Raw genomic sequence first — 18,869 nt, forward strand, 5'->3', positions numbered from 1 at the left:
CTGGTCACAACAGATCTGCCCTTCAAACTAGCTGCTCCCACAAACGGTGACCTGTGTTTCCAACACAATTGGGCGAGTTGCAGATATGTTTGTTTGCCAGGTACTCTTCAGAATCAAGAGGGGACACAGGTGGCGCTGTGGTCTAAACCTCAGAGCCTAGGGCTTGCCGATCAGAAGGTTGGCAGTTCGAATCCCCGCAACGGGGTAAGCTCCCGTTGCTCAGTCCCAGCTCCTGCCAACCTAGCAATTCGAAAACATGTCAAAGTGCAAGTAGATACATAGGTACTGCTCTGACGGGAAGGTAAACGGCGTTTCCGTGCGCTGCTCTGGTTCGCCAGAAGCGGCTTAGTCATGCTGGCCACATGACTCGGAAGCTGTCTGCAGACAAATGCCTGCTCCCTCGGCCTATAGAGCGAGATGGGCGCCGCAACCCCAGAGTCGTCTGCAACTGGGCCTAACGGTCAGGGGTACCTTTATTTTACCTTCAGAATCAATATACTAATTCTGTGCACACCAACAGGTAACACCGAGTGCCAGCCCAACCATTGGGCAGTGTCAAATGTTCACCTCAGACAGCTGAATTGCGATGTTTTGAAGGGGCCATGAACTGCTATTTATTTTATTATTGTATTAAGTCCCAAAATATCTTGGTGAGCTTTGGAGGCCTTGACTTGCGAGGGAGGGGCAGCATTTGTTGCTCTGCCTCAGGCAGCAAAATGTCTTGGGCCAGCCCTGATTACAAAAAAGAACAAGAAATAGGTGTAACATAGTCTGTGACACAAGTTCCTTGTGGCACGGCTCCTTAGGGGGCGTGTTTATCCAGCCCCCACAGCTTTAGCTAGGGCCCTCCTAGTCTGGGGCTCGGGCCTGGCCACGTTAGCTGAGCTCAGCACAGAGAGAACATGCAATGTTGACCCCTGTGAATGGCAGCCAGGATGATGCCCCTGGGTTGGCCTGGCCTGGCCACCATCACACCATACATTTAAAGAGCTATGATACCACTTTAAACTGTCATGGCTTCCCCCAAAGAATTCTGGGAGCTGTAGTTTGTTAAAGGTCCTGAGAGTAGTTAGGAGACCTTTCCCCCCATCACATATAGGTACTTCCCAGAGTTCCCTTTGCAGAGGGATTGGTTGCCAAATCACCCTGGGAATTGCAGCTCTGGGAGGGGAATAGGGGGTCTCCTAGCAACGCTCAGCACCCTTAGTGAACTACAGCTCCCAGAATTCCATGGGGGAAGCCATAACATGGACATCAGGCCCTGGCTTGGTCATCAGAGCAGCATGGTTTCCACTTCAGTCGAGATTTGGCTGCTCCCGTCTCCAAGCCAAGCCTCCAGCTCCGGGAACCGAATTCAGGAACCCTGGTCCACCATCACAACCTACTGCCCACCTCAGTGTAAACACAGTGGGATGCAACAAGGGATGTGGGGGGGGGCAGCAGTTAAGTAAATATCCCCCCTCCAAACCACCAATTCATTCCTTCCCTCTGCAGGAGGCCCCGCGATACCACGAGCTGCCGACGCTGGAAGAGCGAGAGGCGGTGGCAGGTGCTGGCCCCAGCATGGAGGACGAATATCTGGACCAGATCAACCCCATTTATGACGCGCTCTCCTTTGCAGCCACGGAGGAAGAAGCTGCCATGGCTCCCATGTCCACCGACAAGGCCTTTATCATGTCCAGGGCTATGTATGTCTAAGCTGGATTTCCACCCAAGGCCCAGAGATGAGGATGCTGTATCTCGCGCTGGTCCTGAAGAGATGCTGCTTCTTTTGACGCTATATCCCGTTAGATGCCCAGCGTGGTTCCCTTGAAAATCCCGGGTTTCTCGTGTGCCTTAGATGGGCAGGAGCACATCCTGCTCCAAGCAGGCCTTCTCATTCCTTCTGTTCCTTCTCCAGCAAGGCCAGAGCTGTCCCACCATGCCAGACATACGTAGTGCCTTCATCTTTTGTCTTTTGAAATGGGCCTGGTGGCGGCTTATACCCTCCCAGCCTCCCCTAAAGTCTAGTGTGCCTTCCTGAGCCAGATTTCCCTGACCCTGAGCCATCTGGCTGTCGGACAAATGCTACGTTGACAGTAGAATCCAGAGTCCTCAGAACCACTTCCCATGCGTGGATACAGGGGCCAAGTACCTCTTGCAGCTGCTCCCCCCATGGAGCTAGCTATTGACTCCTGCCAAAGCCAGTTGGGGAGGGGGATTTTATACCTCCTTAGGTACCCCCCCATTCTCTTGGTGCCCCTGTATTAACCTGTCCTGCCTGGAGGATGCCTGGCACCTGGTAAAATGACGACTCCTGGGCTTTGCCACTTCGTATTGCAGATGGAGGTTGCCCGATTGCTCCCCGCCACCCTCAAAAGGGAAAAGAATCCTACACAGAAAAAATGGGCATGCTGGGAAGAAGTCTTGGCTAGACTCCCCCAGCATCTAGTTTTCTCTGGGTGGAGAGTTTTCCATGTGTGTCGGGGTGGGGGAGATTCGGTCGCGCAGTTCCGTCTGCACTCTGGAACGGAACAACACCAGACGAGAGCTTTTTCTCTCTAGACCAGACTCCGAGGTACGATTGGATCTTCACATGACATGATCACGCCTTGGTGAATGTTTAGGCTCCTTCCAGAAGGCACAAGAAATGTCTGCCAGGTGCCTGGCAACCACCACCACAGTGTTAGCCACCTTTGGGGTTTGACGTGCTAGATTCCTCAGCCACAGGGTGGGCAACTTGTCGCGGGTACTCCGCTTCTCATTGTGTCCTCGAAACAATCTCGGCATGTGCTCCCGACTGCGCATGGCGTCTCCCACCAAGCACCCAAGAGTATTGCTTCCTCCTTGCCCTAATACACTCCCAGCCCCAGGGAGTTGGGGGTTCCCCATGTGAATGAGTGCAAAAGATAGGGTCTCTTGCTGTTGAAAGCTGAACTCTCTTCCCCAAACAACCATATGCACACACCCCGGGAGGTTTCGGCTGCAACAGAATACGCCTCGTAGCCTTCCTGCAGAGAGCCAAGGACGAGTGGCATCTCCTTCTACGGCAGTATTCAAGGGGTGACTGGGCAGGTCTCTGCAATGAGAGCTTTTTAAAAAGGGGCTAGGACATCCCTGCTTGGGCTACCTCCCAACTGCAGTGTTGAAGGTTCCAATTTAGCACTAGGCCAGGGATATGAGCTGTGACAGCCTTTTTAGCAAGGGGGTTGCAAACGGGACGGACTTGCGCAGGTATCTGTGCATAACGATCTCTCGTTGGGTCTGTGGCACGTCATCAGGACTCGACCCCATGCCAAATCCTGGAACCTGAAGGGTGGCAAGGCAGCTCCCTTGGCTCTGGCCAAGGGAGGGGACTGCAGGGAGAACAGCAAGGAAGGATCTTCACATCAGTTGGGCAAAGTAGGTCATGTGGCAGCTCCCTATAAAAGCTGCCAGGCGCAGGTTACTGTTGCTGTGTTGCTGGCAAGAGGCCACTTTTGTCCACAAGCTCAAGTTTGGAGTGCTGTGCCTGATCTCGCCTGTTACCCCAACAAGGACCAGTTAGGCTGGCAGGGACTGTTGCAGTATGACGTCACTGTGAAGCCTTCAGGTGTCTGCAGCACATCTGGCAATCAATCAATCAGTCAGTCAGTCAGTAAGTCAATCAACCTCCCATCTAGATTTAGTCACTGTCCAGAAGTTTGGTAGACCTTTAGTTGTTGTTGGCCTCCCAACAGCTTCTACCAGCATTGCTAGCGCTAAGGGGTGGTGATGGGAGTTGTAGTCCAGCAATGCCTGGAGGTCCCCTGGTCTCCCAGCCCCACACATAAGAGGATACATGGGGATCTTTCCATGTTTCAGAGTTTCCACTTTTGAGTGGGGAGGTTGGTGCCACAAACTCCCGCTGGCATGATTTTCCTATAGCTCAGGCTCCGGTTGCTACTTGAATTGTGAATCTGTTCCCCAAGAGCTCAGGAGCCACTCGGGTTTCCGGGCTCCTGATCTGAAAATGTGAAGGGTTGTTTTGTAGGTTTGCTGTTTTTAGTTGTTGCCTTTTTGCCACTGCTGCTGTTTCCGCTGGGCGCAGGTACAGATTGGCGCTGCAGGATTTTTTATTGTGATTACGAATGTTTTTTACTACCTGTTCCTCTTAACTTCACTGATCTTAACACTAATGCCATGAATCTCAGGGTCTGAGGGAAGGAATGATTGAAACACAAGATGCCTTTTCCCCTCAATGCCCTTTTCGTGCCTTTGCTTGACGCTGAATGGACAGATCTCAGTGGGAACACAGATGGACTTTCTTCTTTTTTAAATAAACAAACTTTTTACTGATGTTGTTTCTTAAAAATAAATGTTTTTCAAACCCTGTAATGACAGCATCATGCTTTGTGGGTGAGGAGGGCCTGAACAGTTCCTGATTTGTTATCTTGCCGTGGGCTAGGTGTCCTGGGGAGGGTTCGGAGACGTCCACTGATTTGACGCCTAGATAAATAATGAGCCTTGGATCACACCCACAACATATATAGAAAGCACGAGGCTTCCTCACAAAGACTTGGGAAGTGCCGTTTGCGCTCAGGGTGCTGGGAATTGTATATATCTCCATATATATATATATATGGAATATATCAACATTCTGGGCGTTGGCCTGACGCTGAGGAAAGACGAGTATCCTACAAGCCTCCCTTGTGGGTAACTATGGAAACCTTTGGCGCGCGGAACCCAACGACGCTCACAAAGATGGCGCCGCCCGTGAGGTTTTTCCCTTTAGTTCCTCCCACCTATCAAACTCTATGGGTTTTTTTTGCGGGCCACTCTTGCCCCTTCAGCTCTGTGGCCACCTGACCTTGCTCCTGTTCTCCGCAGCTGACCTTGCTGGCTTAGCGGGGGTCGCTCCGCCTCTCCATTAAGAAAAGCAGCCAGTGACAAGGCGGCAGGGAACCCTATCCCCAGCGCCGTTCGAAAAACAACCAATGGGGACGCGGCGGCCCCGCGGAAAGAGAGACCAATGGCCGAGAGGAGCCCGGATTCATTCCCATAACCGGCCCAATCGGGGCGGACGGCACGGCGAGCTCAACCAATAGGGAGTCCGTGCTTGGAGCGGAAGCGGCGGGACACGGCCATGCCTGCGAGCCACGAGGGGGGGGGTTGCCTGAGGGGGCGAGGCTTGTGTGCGCAGCAGCCAGTCGCGCCGCGGCGGAGGGCGAGCACGGGCGGCGCTGGCCAATGGCGGCGCCGGGGGGGCGGGGCTTGTGGACAGGCGGGTTCGGGTGTCCCCCGGCTCCGGCTCTCTCTGCTGCTGCTGCTGCTCTTCCTGCCGCCGCCGCCACCGCGTGAGTTGGGAGCGGGGCAGGAGAGTCCGGGGCCGGAGGGCGGCGGGGCTCCGGCGGGGCGGGAGGGGAGGGGAGGCCGCGCGGGGCGGAGAAGCAGGGCAGGGCAGCTAAGCAGGCAGGGAGGGCGGCAGGCAGGCACGCGAGGGGGGAAGGAGGGGGAACCAAAATGGACTCTGCAGTGAGGGGAGTGGGAGGGAGGAGCTCTGGGAGAGGGTGGGCCCAAGGGTGGGGGAGGGGGGGGCCCAGGGGTGCTGCTGGGGGGGTGGGGTGGGCCCAGGGGGTGGGAATCCCTCCTGCTGCGAGAGGATCTCCCTCGGCCCAAGCCACCGGTTCCCGCTTTCACGGGAATGGCCGCAGCTCGTCGGCAGAGCATGTGGCTTCCGCTCAGGAGGTCCCAGGTTCAAGCTGCAGCATCGCTCCCCCCAGGTATAAAGCTCCTGCCTCAAACTCCGGAGAGCCCCTGGTGGTGCAGCAGCCTGTAGCCCCATAGCCTGAAGTGGGGGATCATGGAGAAGATTGTTTCTAGACTTGTTCTGAGTGCGATGTTGGTGTGTCTTTTAGAGTGGTCTACAGCTACACTCAGGGCTTGCCGATCAGAAGGTCGGCGGTTCGAATCCCCGCCACGGGGTGAGCTCCCGTTGCTCGGTCCCTGCTCCTGCCAACCTAGCAGTTCGAAAGCACACCAAACAGTGCAAGTAGATAAATAGCTACCACTCCGGTGGGAAGGTAAATGGCATTTCCTTGCGCTGCTCTGGTTCGCCAGAAGCGGCTTAGTCATGCTGGCCACATGACCCGGAAGCTGTACGCCGGCTCCCTCGGCCAGTAAAGCGAGATGAGCGCTGCAACTCGAGTCGGCCATGGCTGGACCCAATGGTCAGGGGTCCCTTTGCCTTACAGCTACATGCACATCAGATCTGCCAGGGTTTCAGGCAGGAGTTTCCCCCACCACTTCCTGGAGATGCTGGGGAGAATTCTGAATTGGGTAAAGCCTCATCGCAGGGCCACCTGGAAGTGCCCTACGAGCACCAATGGTGATCTGGCGAGCGCTAAGTAATACAGCATCTGCTTTGGATGACGAAGGGCACAGGTTCAGTCTCCCGGAAACTCTAGGTAGGATTGGGAGAGATTCCCACACGCCCTGGCTGAAAACTTGGAGGGCTGTTGCCAGCTTTGTGGTGTATCAGCCTGGAATAGGATAGAAGGGAGGACTCTGAATTTACAAATGTTTCATTGCGTGGTTGCCTGGAAGTGCTCACCACTCACCACAGGTGACCTGGTGAGCGATTACCCAGTGGCTAGAGTATCTGCTTTGGATGTGGAAGGGGACAGGTTCAGTCTCCCGGCAACTGCAGGTACGGCTGGGGAAAAACACACACACTTCTGAAACCCTGGAGAGCCACTGTCAGCCAGTATGAACTGGACTGAACTGGGTGGATCCCCGTGGTCACACTTGGTATAAGGCACCTTCCTATGACTGCAGCCTAACTGCAAGTACAGTGGTGCCCCGCAAGATGAATGCCTCGCAAGACGGAAAACTTGCTAGACGAAAGAGTTTTCCGTTTTGGAGGTGCTTCGCAAAACGAATCTCCTATGGGCTTGCTTCGCAAGACGAAAATGTCTTGCGAGTTCCTGCGGGTTTTCCCCCCTCCCCCCTTTTCTAAGCCACTAAGCCGCTTATCAGCTGATCCGATAAGCTGATAAGCCGCTAATCCGCCAATGGGCTTGCTTCGCAAGACGAAAAAACCGCTAGACGAAGAGAATCACAGAACGGATTCTTTTCGTCTTGCGAGGCACCACTGTACTGGGAATGTCAGCTCAAACACTTGCACAGGACAGCAGTCTTGAATATCGCAAGCTTCCCCTTCTTTTGCTCTTACTCTACTGTATAAGCATTTCAGGCCAGGTGGTTTTTGGCATGCATACTCTGCTCCTTCAGAAGTGCTCCCTTTTTAGGAGAAGGGGGCTCAGTGGTAGGGCATACGTCCCAGTTTTGGTCATCTGCATCTCTTAGTAGGGCTGTCAATGCCCCCTGCCTGAAAGCCTGGAGAGCTTTTGTGAGTCAATGTACACAGTACAGTGGTACCTCAGGTTACATACGCTTCAGGTTACAGACTCCGCTAACCCAGAAATAGTGCTTCAGGTTAAGAACTTTGCTTCAGGATGAGAACAGAAATCGTGATGCAGCGGCAGCAGGAGGCCCCATTAACTAAAGTGGTGCTTCAGGTTAAGAACAGTTTCAGGTTAAGTACAGACCTCCGGAACGAGTTAAGTACTTAACCCGAGGTACCACTGTATTGAGCTAAATACTCTCAGGCTTTTAGGCCACTATTATAAGAGCTTTATACTGGGTTGTGCTGCTGATATTTCTCCACTCACTCCTCAACCTCCCTTCCCCCAACTGTGGGTCCCCAGATGTACTACAGCCACATAGCCTGTAGCCCCATAGCCTGAAGTGGGGAAGCATGGAGAAGATTGTTTCTAGACTTGTTCTGAGTGTGATGTTGGTGTGTCTTTTAGAGTGGTCTACAGCTACACGCACATCAGATCTGCCAGGGTTTCAGGCAGGAGTTTTCCCCGCTGCTTCCTAGAGATGCTGGGGACTCTTTGATGCGGAGCATGTAGCTTACCACTGAGCTACAACCCTGTCCTATATTAAGCCAGGATACTGCTCTGTCTCTTCTGTCGATGAGTCCTGCCATTGGTCAGCAACCAGCGGAAGCAGATTGACCCAGGCCATCGGTCTGCTTCTTTGAACCTGATACTAGGAATTGGTGGCCATATTCCAAGCTTTGCTCATTGCAAAGCATAGGCTGTCACATTGAAGAATGGCCATTTCTGAAGGCCCTGAACAAAACCTTCCGCTTGAGCAGTTCTTTCCTTCTCCCTAGCTCCTCGCCATGGGTAATGTCCTGGCTGCCAGCTCCCCAGCGCCCCCTGCTGCCGTGCCAGGGCCGGGTTCTGGCCTCGTATCGGTTCCACCGGGATTCTCCATGCCCCCTGTCAGTGGGCTGGTTCCCCCAGCAGCAGATCGTGCCACAGAAGACAAGTGTGACCAGCTTCCCAACCCAGGCACCTTCGAGGAGTGTCACCGCAAATGCAAAGGTAAAATGCTCCACCAGCACATGGCAAAGGAAGGCAGCATCCACCTCACGGGACTCTTGTACTCCTAAAACAAAAGAAGCTCATGTTTCTCCGTGTTGTCAGATTTCCAGCTTATTGAGCTCATATTTTGCCATGCAAGTTGCCTGTTTAGAGCATGTCTCTCGTGTTTCTGGTCTGTGCAGACTCTGGGATCCTCTCTTGAATTTTATATATTTCATGCGTATTGCATGTTCCATCATGTAAAATAAAAGCTGTATCTTTAGGGCTTCCCACGTGGTGTTTCATCCAGGCACTGAGCAGACCCAGATCTGTTACGCGCCTTTGGATTGGATCCCGGGAGCATGGAAGTAAGACATGCTCTGAGAGTGCTCCCATGAAATCAGTGAGAACCCCAGTTTCTTTTCTGAAAGCAAAAGCTGCATTGCTACGTTTTCACGATAACCTAGCAGCGATGCTAGACTTGGTTAGCCAGAAGGCGGGCAGAGACCCTGATCTGTTATCTCTTCTCAGTGGCTAAGAGGGAGCTGCCAAGGCAGACGCCAGTTCAAATCTCCCCTTGGCCATGAACATGGGTAGGCAAACTAAGGCCCGGGGGCCGGATCCAGCCCAATCGCCTTCTAAATCCAGCCCGCAGATGGTCTGGGAATCAGCATGTTTTTACATGAATAGAATGTGTCCTTTTATTTAAAATGCATCTCTGGATTATTTGTAGGGCATAGGAATTCGTTCATTTCCCCCCTCCCCCCCAAAAAAATATAGTCCGGCCCCCCACAAGGTCTGAGGGACAGTGGACCGGCCCCCTGCTGAAAAAGTTTGCTGACCCCTGGCCATGAACTTCCCACGTGACCTTAGCCATGCCTGCCTTATTTCAATGTGCAATATGGGGATAGCAGCGCTGGCATTATTTGTAAACTTCTTCTAAGAAGAACTGAAAATTCCTTGCTGGCTGTCAGTTGTATATCTGTGCAGTAGAGTGTTTAGTGTGTGGGACTGAGACCTGGGAGACCATTCAGCTGTGAGACTTCCTGGGTGATCTTGGGCTAGTTACAGTGCCATCCTAATCTACCGTGTAGGGTCTTTCTGAGGATATTATGGCGCGGGGTAGCTTGAGTAGCTTAAAGTGACATACGTATAAGTGTGAAGGTAATGATGGCATGCCGTTTTGCACTTTTTAACAATCCTTTATTTTGTGCTAAATGCTTAATTCTTTTTATTAGACCTCTTGCGTTCATTTCTTGCCTTTCTTTCATGATGGAGCATTGGTGAGGCTTTCTGTGCCTTTCCCATCTGATCTCCCATCCAGCCACTGACGAGGCCTAGGCTTGGCTTCAGCAAGGCTGCTATATGCTATGGTGTCACACCAGACACCGGAGCGTGGCTCTGTACAGGCAGTGACCGTTTCATGCAAGGGTTCTGTTCCCAGCCCCCGTGCGCATCAATGGAGTGTGCATAAGCATGCCCTGCCCCCCCATCCCACCCCCGTTCTGCCCTCTTCCAGATCAAAAAGACCGGCATGTCAGCAGTTGCATGTCAATTGGGCACGCCTAAACGGCCTCCACCTGTAATCTGTCATGTCCTCCGGCTGTGCAGAGTACTTATATAAATAGCTATCATATAATTATTCCAAAAACCTTGCAGACACTTTTTGAGAGTGCACCACTGTTCCAGGGGCCAGAGACAGGCTGTATTTTGCCCCTGTGCCTTTGGTTCCCCTTCCCTAGCACAGGATGTATATTACTTGTGATATGGCCAAGGATAGCTTGGCCATAAAATTCCATTCCTTAGGCAGAAGGTTTCGGAGGGGCTGTCACTTTCCCAAATCTGCTTCCCATCTTCGCATGCGCTTTTAAAAAAATGATTCTAGCCCAGAGTTAGGGAGACCGTTTCCTTTTGACTTCTTGTGAAAAAGGCTAACAGTAGGCACAATGTATCGGTACTAGTTTCATTCATTTATGTAGTGTCAATGTTGATGGTCCCCTTGCTTCCTTCCATGCCGAGTGCCAACTCTTCATTTAAACAGTCTAAGGCCTGGTCTCACCCATGCTGTGGAACGAGGTGGTTAGAGCAACACAGACTGCGCTAGAGGGTGTGTGGGAATCACTTTGTGTGTGTGTACCCCTGGCATGGAAAACTTGCAAGCGAGAAACGAGCACATTCCGGGAGTGGGGCTAGCTTGGAACCTTTCTTCCTGCCATGATAATTTACAGTGGTGCCCCGCAAGACGAATGCCTCGCAAGACGAAAAACCCGCTAGATGAAAGGGTTTTTCGATGCGCTTCGCAAGACGAATTTCCCTATGGGCTTGCTTCGCAAGACGAAAACATCTTGCAAGTCTTGCGATTTTTTTTTGCTTTCCCCCCCTTTTTCTAAGCCGCTAAGCCGCTAATAGCCTTTTAGCCGCTAAGCCTTTAATAGCCGCAAAACCGCTAATAGCGCTAATACGCTAAGCCGCTAATAGCCGTGCTTCGCAAGACAAAAAAACCGCTAGACAAAGAGACTCGCAGAACGGATTATTTCCATCTTGCGAGGCACCACTGTAGTTCAGGGACAGCCAATGTAGTATCCTCCAACTCCCATCAGGCCCAGCCAGTATAGCCAGTTGTCAGGGATGATGGGAGTTGCAGTCCAATAACACCTGGAGGTTATCACATTGGCTACCCAAATTTCGTTATTCAATTTGCAGGAGGTTCCCCCCTCCCCCTTAATGCAAGGGAAGCACTCAAAAATAGCAGTTTCCACAGAGAGACACAGCCTGAAGGTGGTGCAGCGTATTCTACCAATTCATTCTGTACACTAGACCAGACTTCAGCTGGTGCAGATCAGACCTTCTGTTTTCCAAAAGCTGTTGGCTTTCTTGCCAGAGGCCTGAAGGTTGGATCTCATGGTTCTGCCTGCTTACCCCTTTTTGTTTTTACCTGCTTGTCGTGCCGACACCCAGTATGGAAAACACTTCCACACTTTCTCCCGATTGCCTGTAGCATGTCCTGCCTTTCATTCAAGCAGCTCAGGGTTGCAGGTGCTGCGTTCTCTTTCATTAGCCTCGCAATGAGAGGTAGGCTAGGCCCAGAGTGCGGCCAAGTGGGAATTTGAACACATTTCCTGTAATCAGACACTGGGCATCTCTGGGAGAGGCCCTAATAGCTCTTGTTTTGAGCAAGGGAAGCTTGAAAGGACAAAATGTGTTGATGATCTGACACCCTCTTTTCTCACCGTTTCAGAATTATTCCCCATCCAGATGGAGGGCGTGAAATTGACTGTGAACAAAGGTCTCAGCAACCACTTCCAGGTAAGAGTGACTCCTTTGAATTTGCAGGCAGTTTGAGAGAGTCACTCTAGAGATTTTGGGTTGCATCTAACTAAGTATTGATTTCAGTGGGCTTACTCAGCGAATGAGTTGGATAAAAACTATTGTGACAGTAAACCAGGGACGTGGGTGGCGCTGTGGGTTGAAGCACAGAGCCTAGCACTTGCCGATCAGATTGTCGGCGGTTCAAATCCCCACGACGGGGTGAGCTCCCATTGCTCGCTCCCTGCTCCTGCCAACCTAGCAGTTCGAAAGCACGTCAAAGTGCAAGTAGATAAATAGGTACCGCTCTGGAGGGAAGGTAAACGGTGTTTCTGTGCGCTGCTCTGGTTTGCCAGAAGCAGCTTAGTCATGCTGGCCACATGACCCAGAAACTGTACACCGGCTCCCTTGGCCAATAAAGCAAGATGAGCGCCGCAACCCCAGAGTCGGCCACGACTGGACCTAATGGTCAGGGGTCCCTTTACCTTAACAGTAAACCATGCTTTGCAGCACACAAGCCTGTTTTTAGCCCTTAGTAATTTTTGCAAGCAATATTTTGCATTAACCTGTGCAAATGTTGATTTAACTGCCTATCCAGTCCTATCTGTTCTTGGTATTCGTTATGCATCAGCCTAAAATATATATATGAGAGAGAGAGAGAGAGAGAGAGAGAGAGAGAACACTCTGAACTGACAATGGCTTCAAAGTGTGGTCACCTGGAAGCAGTCACTGCTCACCACAGGCGATCTGGCCAGCGGTTGCCGAGGGCTCAGTGCTAGAGTATCTGCTTTGGATGCAGAAGGACCCAGGTTCATTTATTGGCACGCACAGATAGGACTAGGGAGAGACCCCTGTCTGAAATACTTGAGAGCTGCTACCAGTCAGTGTAGTCAATGTTGGGCTAAATGGACTTACCTGGTATACATTGGCTTGCTGTGTTCCTACATCTTAGTTTCACGTTGCTGTTTCACACATTTGTTGCCTTCTTCAGGTCAATCACACGGTGGCTCTCAGTACGGTTGGCGACTCCAATTACCACTTTGGGGTGACGTATGTAGGGACAAAGCAGCTGAGCCCCACAGAGGTAAGTTTGCAAGCATTGTGGTGGGGAGAAACAATAGGTGCTGTTTCTGTGCATATTAGGCAGCTGAATAATTGGGTCATCCTGACTGTCTCTCATCTGTCTCAGTCAGGATCACTTTCTCCCATTTTATTTATTTAAAATACCATTTAATCACCCGCAGCAAAAGGTTTTGGGATGGCGTGCAAAAGCACGAACAACTTTTACACGACATAGAAACACGAATCTGAGATCCTTCTGGCCATAACTTTTGTTACTCAAGGTTAGAGAACGGGTTATAAATATTTTAATAAAATAAAGTTGAAACAAAATGAAATCAAACAAAATGTATACCTCAAGTTAAAATAGTTGTATTTGGGTACTCATTGATTGGTAATTTGAGGGTTCTTGATAATAGAATCATAGAATTGTTGGAGGGACCTTATGGGTCATCTAGTCCAACCCCCTACAATTTGTGCCTGTTGTTCTTATTCTTTCTACTTTACTTTGTTCTCAGAGTTGTATTTCATGTAATTATGATAGCCTCCCTTTAGACTGTACCTTGGAACAGAATTCGAACAGCTTAGTTCCCGAATGTTTTGGCATAAGTGCTCTACCTAAACAAGTTACTTATTGGTTAGCCTTTGAACGTGCCTTTGCTCCTCTCTCTGTCTCAGGCCTTCCCCGTTCTGGTAGGGGACATGGACAACAGCGGCAGCCTCAATGCACAGATCATTCACCAGCTCACAAACAAAGTTCGCTCCAAGGTGGCCTTCCAGGTACTGAGTTGTTGGCTGAGCTCCTCCTCCTCCTCTTCTCCGTTCCCACAGGTCCTCCTGCTGCTGCCATCTTCTTGCCAATCCAGGCCTTGCAATATGCCCTGGGCCCTTTGGATCACGGGGTATGTTGCTGGCCTGTGATTGAGGCTTGTAAATATCCCTCTTTTCCTGATCACCTACGGCGAGCACAATTGCCTTCAGGTGACCAGGGAGGTGCCCTGCACTGCAAAACTAGATTCCCATTTAATTTATGACTGCCAACTGACTAATGGACTAATAATCCCTGTCCATTGCTTAGGATTGGTTGAGGAGACTTTCTTACTTTATTTTTATACAGTGGTGCCCCGCAAGACGAATGCCTCGCAAGACGGAAAACTCGCTAGACAAAAGAGTTTTCCGTTTTGGAGGTGCTTCGCAAAATGAATCTCCTATGGGCTTGCTTCGCAAGACGACAATGTCTTGCGAGTTCCTGCTGGTTTTTTTTTCTCCCCCCCCCCTTTTTCTAAGCCGCTTATCAGCTGATCCGATCAGCAGATAAGCCACTAAAAGCCGCTAATCCGTCAATGGGCTTGCTTCGCAAGACGAAAAAACCGCTAGACGAAGAGAATCACAGAATGGATTCTTTTCGTCTTGCGAGGCACCACTGTATTTTAATTGCAGCGTCTCCCCCTCTTAGTCTGCTCTCTCCACGGTCCCTCTTTGATTTGGGGATTTGCAAGGATGGGGAAGGGATTGGCTCTGGGATTCCTTGTTGTATGACTAGATAGCGATTCAGCCTCTCGGCGTCTCCTCGGAGAAGGTGTCTCTGCATGCAAGGCCAGGCCGTGTACTTGAGATGTCTTAATGCCTTGACAGTGGCTACCGGCAACTGACTTCTTGCCCCAGCACGTGGTGGTTCAGTGTGGCCCTTGCATGTCAAATTCCTTGTGCCAAATAAATGTTTCTTTTCTCTTCCCCCCGGCCATCCAGACGCAACAATCAAAATTCGTGAACTGGCAGGTGGATGGGGAATACCGGGGCGCAGACTTCACTGCAGCCGTCACGCTAGGGAACCCCGATATCTTAGTGGGTTCAGGTGAGAAAGCTCCTATTCTCCTCTCTTTATTAGACTGGCCTTTGGCGTGGGTCCCTCTGTCCTGAGGGCGTGAGCCACATGGCTGTATTTCTACCTATCAGGTCCTGACCAATCCCCTCTCCTCTCCGCCCCACAGGGATCCTGGTAGCGCATTACCTACAGAGCATCACACCTTGCCTGGCGCTGGGTGGGGAGCTGGTATACCATCGCCGCCCGGGAGAGGAGGGAACCGTCATGTCGCTTGCTGGGAAGTATACAGGTACCAACACAGTCTGCCAGATCCGCCCGCGAAACAGTTCTCGCAAAGCATCTCAAAGCAGTTTCACTGTAAAAACAGTTTCATACGTAAAAGCAGCACAGATGCGGAATGGTATACAGAATTTAGGGCCGATTTGAACTGTGTTCTGCGTATCTCACTGCTTGGCTCTCCTCGGCACCAGTGTACACACAGAGGAGCAGGGTTGTCTCTCAAAAACAGAGGCAGGAAGGATTAGGCTGCAGTTTTCAACTCTTTTAAAGAAGAAAGATAACGTTCCTGATTCTCAACATGCGATTGGGGGTGGGGTGACCAGTGGTAGCTTGAAGACCTAAGCCTTTGCAGGTTTACTTAAAGAGATAAGCCACGTTTGATTTTTGTGGAGCTTTTAAAAAAATTATTTTACTCATTTATTGAATTTATATACCGCCCTATACCCGGAGAGCTCATAGGACTTCAGCCTTTGACATTCTGGGCACTGGAAAATAAAAACCAGACTATGTCCACCACGCTTTTCCTTGGAGTTATTACATGAATGATGCCGAGAGATCAAATGCAGGAAAATTGTGCTCTCTGTGGCTTTGATGCAGTTGCTTAAAAAACATAATATGCTGCATCATGTATTTGAAATGCCCCCTTTCTGCCTTGTTGGGCCCCTAATGCTCAAAGTCTTTAATCTTGCTGTGGGTCAGGGCGGGGTCAGGACAGATGAACTCTGCTCGCCCACCAGGTCTAGTATCCTATTTCCAACAGTGACAAACCAAACGCTGCCAGGAAGCCCATAAGCAGGGTGCAAAGGCAAGAGGGCTCATTATTTTCTGGTTAAAGAGTGTGGTGCTGATAATGCCAAGGTTTGCAGGTTCGATCCCCGCATGGGACAGCTGCGTATTCCTGCGTTGCAGGGGGGTTAAACTAGATTGGTATTTCCCAGACTTGGGTCACCAGCTGTTTTCAGACTACAATTCCCATCATCCGTGATGACTGGTCCTGCCAGCTAGGGATGATGGGAGTTGTAGTCCGAAAACATCCGGAGACCCAAGTTTGGGAAACAGTGGACTAGAAGATCAACGGGGTCCCTTCCAACTCTGCAATTCTATGGTGGCTCCCTGTAGCTTGGAGGTGGGGAACCTCTGGCCGTCCGGGTGTTGCTAGACCACAATTCCGATCCCCATTCCTGACTTGGCCGTGCTGCTGGGGGCCAATTACTCCCAGCAGCACCTACAACAGGGGTCAGCAAACTTTTTCAGCAGGGGGCCGATCCACTGACCCTCAGACCTTGTGTGGGGCCAGACTATATTGGGGGGGGGGAATGATACAAGAGCACAATGAGCCCCGGTGGCTACTTACCTGTGTCTTGCGAGCAGCAGAGGCTGACGGCGGTGGGATGATGAGCGGCACGTGAAAGGGCTCCGGAGAGGGGCTGCTTAAAATGGCGGCGGCTGCTCGAGCGCTGCTGCTGCCGGCACCAACAAAGCCCAGCCCCCTTCCTCCTCTAGGCAGGGCGGGGAGAAAGCAGGAGGAGGGAGGGACGAGGTGCCGCCATCATCGTTTGAGGGAGAGGGAAAGAGAGCGCGCGCTGGCAATCCACACAGGGATTCCCGGACTGTCCGTGGGCCAGATCCAGAAGGCAATTGGGCCTGATCCGGCCCATGGGACTTAGTTTGCCGACCCATGACCTACGAGATCACAGGCCTGCCACTCCTGTTTTTCCAGCTGCTAAGGACCAGTGACAGATCCATGGAGGAACAGGCCTGATGTTTTCCGAAGGAGAGGCTGGGTTCCTGGGTTCTCAGCGATTCTTTCTCTCTTTCCCCCCCCTCAGCACCTAACTGGATTGGGACTCTGACGCTAGGGCAGGCTGGAGCACACGCCACGTATTACCACAAAGCCAGCGATCAGGTTAGTGGCCGCTTGGAGATGGTTTGTGGGGCCAAGAATAAAGCAAGGAAATACCTCTTGCCACGAAGTCTTCCTTCCTTGGACCACCTCCTCATCCTCCTCCCTTTCTGTGTCCTTCCAGTTGCAAGTAGGGGTGGAGTTTGAAGCCAGCACCCGCATGCAGGACACGAGCGTGACGTTTGGCTACCAGCTGGACCTCCCCAAAGCCAACCTGCTTTTCAGAGGTACGGCATCCGTCTCCATCCCGGTTTAGACCGCATGTTTCTACCCAGGGATAATGAGGCGTGGTGGGGAGACCTGCCTCTTGAGAGTTTCCCTTTTTGCTTCCGTTTTGAATATGCTGATTCCTGGCTAGCTGGCACCCGACGTGTGGAACGCCCTCCCATCGGATGTCAAGGAGATAAACAATTATACGACTTTTAGAAGACTTCTGAAGGCAGCCCTGTTTAGGGAGGTTTTTAATATTTGAGGTTTTATCATATTCTGTTGGGATCTGCCCAGAGTGACTGGGGAAACCTAGCCAGATGGCCAGGGTATAAATTATTATTATTATTATTATGGCATGGCTCTGGGCAGAAAGGACCCCAGGCAGCCTCTGACTGCAAATAAATGTATGAATATGATACCAGAGAGAGCGAGGGAGGGACACACAAATCCACGCAGACAAAATACAGTTTAGGCCCGCCTCGTTCTGCCAGCCAGCCTCCATCGCTTCTGACCACGGCTTTCCCCCTTCTCCCTTCAGGCTCCGTTGACAGCAACTGGATCGTAGGAGCAGCCCTGGAGAAGAAGCTCCTCCCCCTGCCCCTCACGTTGGCGATGGGCGCCTTCCTCAACCACCGCAAGAACAAATTCCAGTGTGGTTTCGGCCTGACCATTGGCTAAGCCCGCCAGCCCTTCCTCCTCCTCCTCTTCCTCCTCCTCCTCCAACCCCCACCGATTCAGTGCAGCTCGCACCCACTTTGCCCCGCCACCTGCATCCTCCTTCGGCTAGGGGTCGCCTCCGTGGGCGTGGGGGGCCCGGGGAGCATGGGCGCGAGGGGATGGAGCAGGACGCGTCAGGGTGCAGCTAGCTGGTTCTCAGGGAACTTGGGGGCAGGGGTCTGCGTGGGGCTTGGGGGGCTTCTTCCCTGCTCCCCCTCTGGGCTTCTGCCCCCAAGGTACGGTTTTTTTGCAAGAGCCAAAGGCGCCCGTGACATAAGCAGCTGCAATCGCTGCTCTGCCTGCCTGCTGCCACTAGAGGGGGGTGCTGCTTCGGGGATGGGGGGGGGAGGCCTCTTCTTCTTTCTAAGGGGATCTGCGGCTGCTGGCGCGGCAAGAGGGGGGCACAACGGTTCCTGCACCCAGGACGGGGTGCTTTGCGATAGTTCTCTCCCCCTTTGCCTTCCCTGCTTTTCCTTTCTATTCCGAGAATTCTTCCTGACCCCCCCAAAGCCTGGAAGCGCAGAGGCAGGACTTTTGAAGATTTTTTTATATATAAAAAATGTCAGTGTATCCTAGTCTTTAGCCTTCAGGGCTTTTAAAAACCCACCACCAGGACTCCCTCAAACTTTTCTGCAGTGCGTCTGGGGAATGTTTGGGAGCTCACAAGCTGTCCCCCTTTTTTATTATTAACATTATTCCACCCCCCAAATCGAGTCTCCTAAAAGTCCAGGATTTCATTTTTGTTCTGCTGCCTTCTGCTTCTCATTCAGTCTCCCCTCCCTCCCTCCACCTCCACCTCTCCACCTGCCATCAAGGGTTTTGCAAGAAGAATGCCCTCTGATGGCTTCTGCGTCTGCTGGATGTCACGGCGCCGCTTGCCCCTCGCCATCCCAAACCTCGCCTCCTCTGCGCGGAGAAGCTCCACGGGACCATAGCAAGAGAGAGAGAAAGACGCCTGCCCCACGTGCCTCCCGCTGCTGCCCTCTGCGGAGGTGGCGGGGAAAATCTCTGCATGCCCTCCTCCCCTCCTGCCGCCAGAGACTGAGTGTAAATCATGTTTATAAGTTAATGGGAATGAGAGGATCTTTTACAGAAGAAGAAGAAGAATCTGCAAGGCAAAAGCTGCCTCCCTCCACTGCAAAGTTGGGAATATCTGGTTCCTATTAAAACAAAAAACAAAAAAAAACCAACATCA

The 18,869-nt window shown here is 51.8% G+C and overlaps 2 protein-coding genes across 4 annotated transcripts in view; both read left to right on the plus strand.

Annotated features, from left to right (window-relative positions):
* NECTIN2 (nectin cell adhesion molecule 2) overlaps positions 1–4,335 on the plus strand; it is a 98,569-nt gene extending 94,234 nt beyond the window's left edge. For both annotated transcript variants that reach the window (XM_083515914.1, XM_083515916.1), the window contains one exon: positions 1,495–4,335. In XM_083515914.1, coding sequence (XP_083372040.1) covers positions 1,495–1,698 — 204 coding nt within the window. In that variant the 3' untranslated portion in view covers positions 1,699–4,335. The remainder of the gene's footprint in view (positions 1–1,494) is intronic.
* Positions 4,336–5,121: 786 nt separating this feature from the next.
* Positions 5,122–18,869, plus strand: TOMM40 (translocase of outer mitochondrial membrane 40). Of its 2 annotated transcripts, none has more exons than XM_083515953.1 (10): positions 5,122–5,294; positions 8,183–8,396; positions 11,614–11,681; positions 12,673–12,765; positions 13,419–13,520; positions 14,490–14,595; positions 14,732–14,854; positions 16,674–16,750; positions 16,872–16,974; positions 17,496–18,869. In XM_083515953.1, the coding sequence occupies exons 2-10, from the start codon at positions 8,192–8,194 to the stop codon at positions 17,633–17,635; spliced, it is 1,017 nt and encodes a 338-aa protein (XP_083372079.1). In that variant the 5' UTR covers positions 5,122–5,294; positions 8,183–8,191; the 3' UTR covers positions 17,636–18,869. The 2 variants fall into 2 exon arrangements, with proteins under 2 accessions (XP_083372079.1, XP_083372078.1); XM_083515952.1 differs by lacking the exon at positions 5,122–5,294 and adding an exon at positions 6,593–6,646.

The sequence above is a fragment of the Podarcis liolepis genome (genome assembly GCF_965112155.1).
Source record: "Podarcis liolepis genome assembly, chromosome: 7".
NCBI lineage: Eukaryota > Metazoa > Chordata > Lepidosauria > Squamata > Lacertidae > Podarcis > Podarcis liolepis.

Bases quoted from the DNA above. Each gene is read 5' to 3' on its own strand.
- TOMM40 (XM_083515952.1), top strand. From the start codon at position 6,608: ATGTGGAAGGGGACAGGTTCAGTCTCCCGGCAACTGCAG. The intron at 6,647-8,182 runs GTACGGCTGGGG...CCTTCTCCCTAG, and splicing joins CAGTCTCCCGGCAACTGCAG to CTCCTCGCCATGGGTAATGT. The intron at 8,397-11,613 runs GTAAAATGCTCC...TCACCGTTTCAG, and splicing joins GTGTCACCGCAAATGCAAAG to AATTATTCCCCATCCAGATG.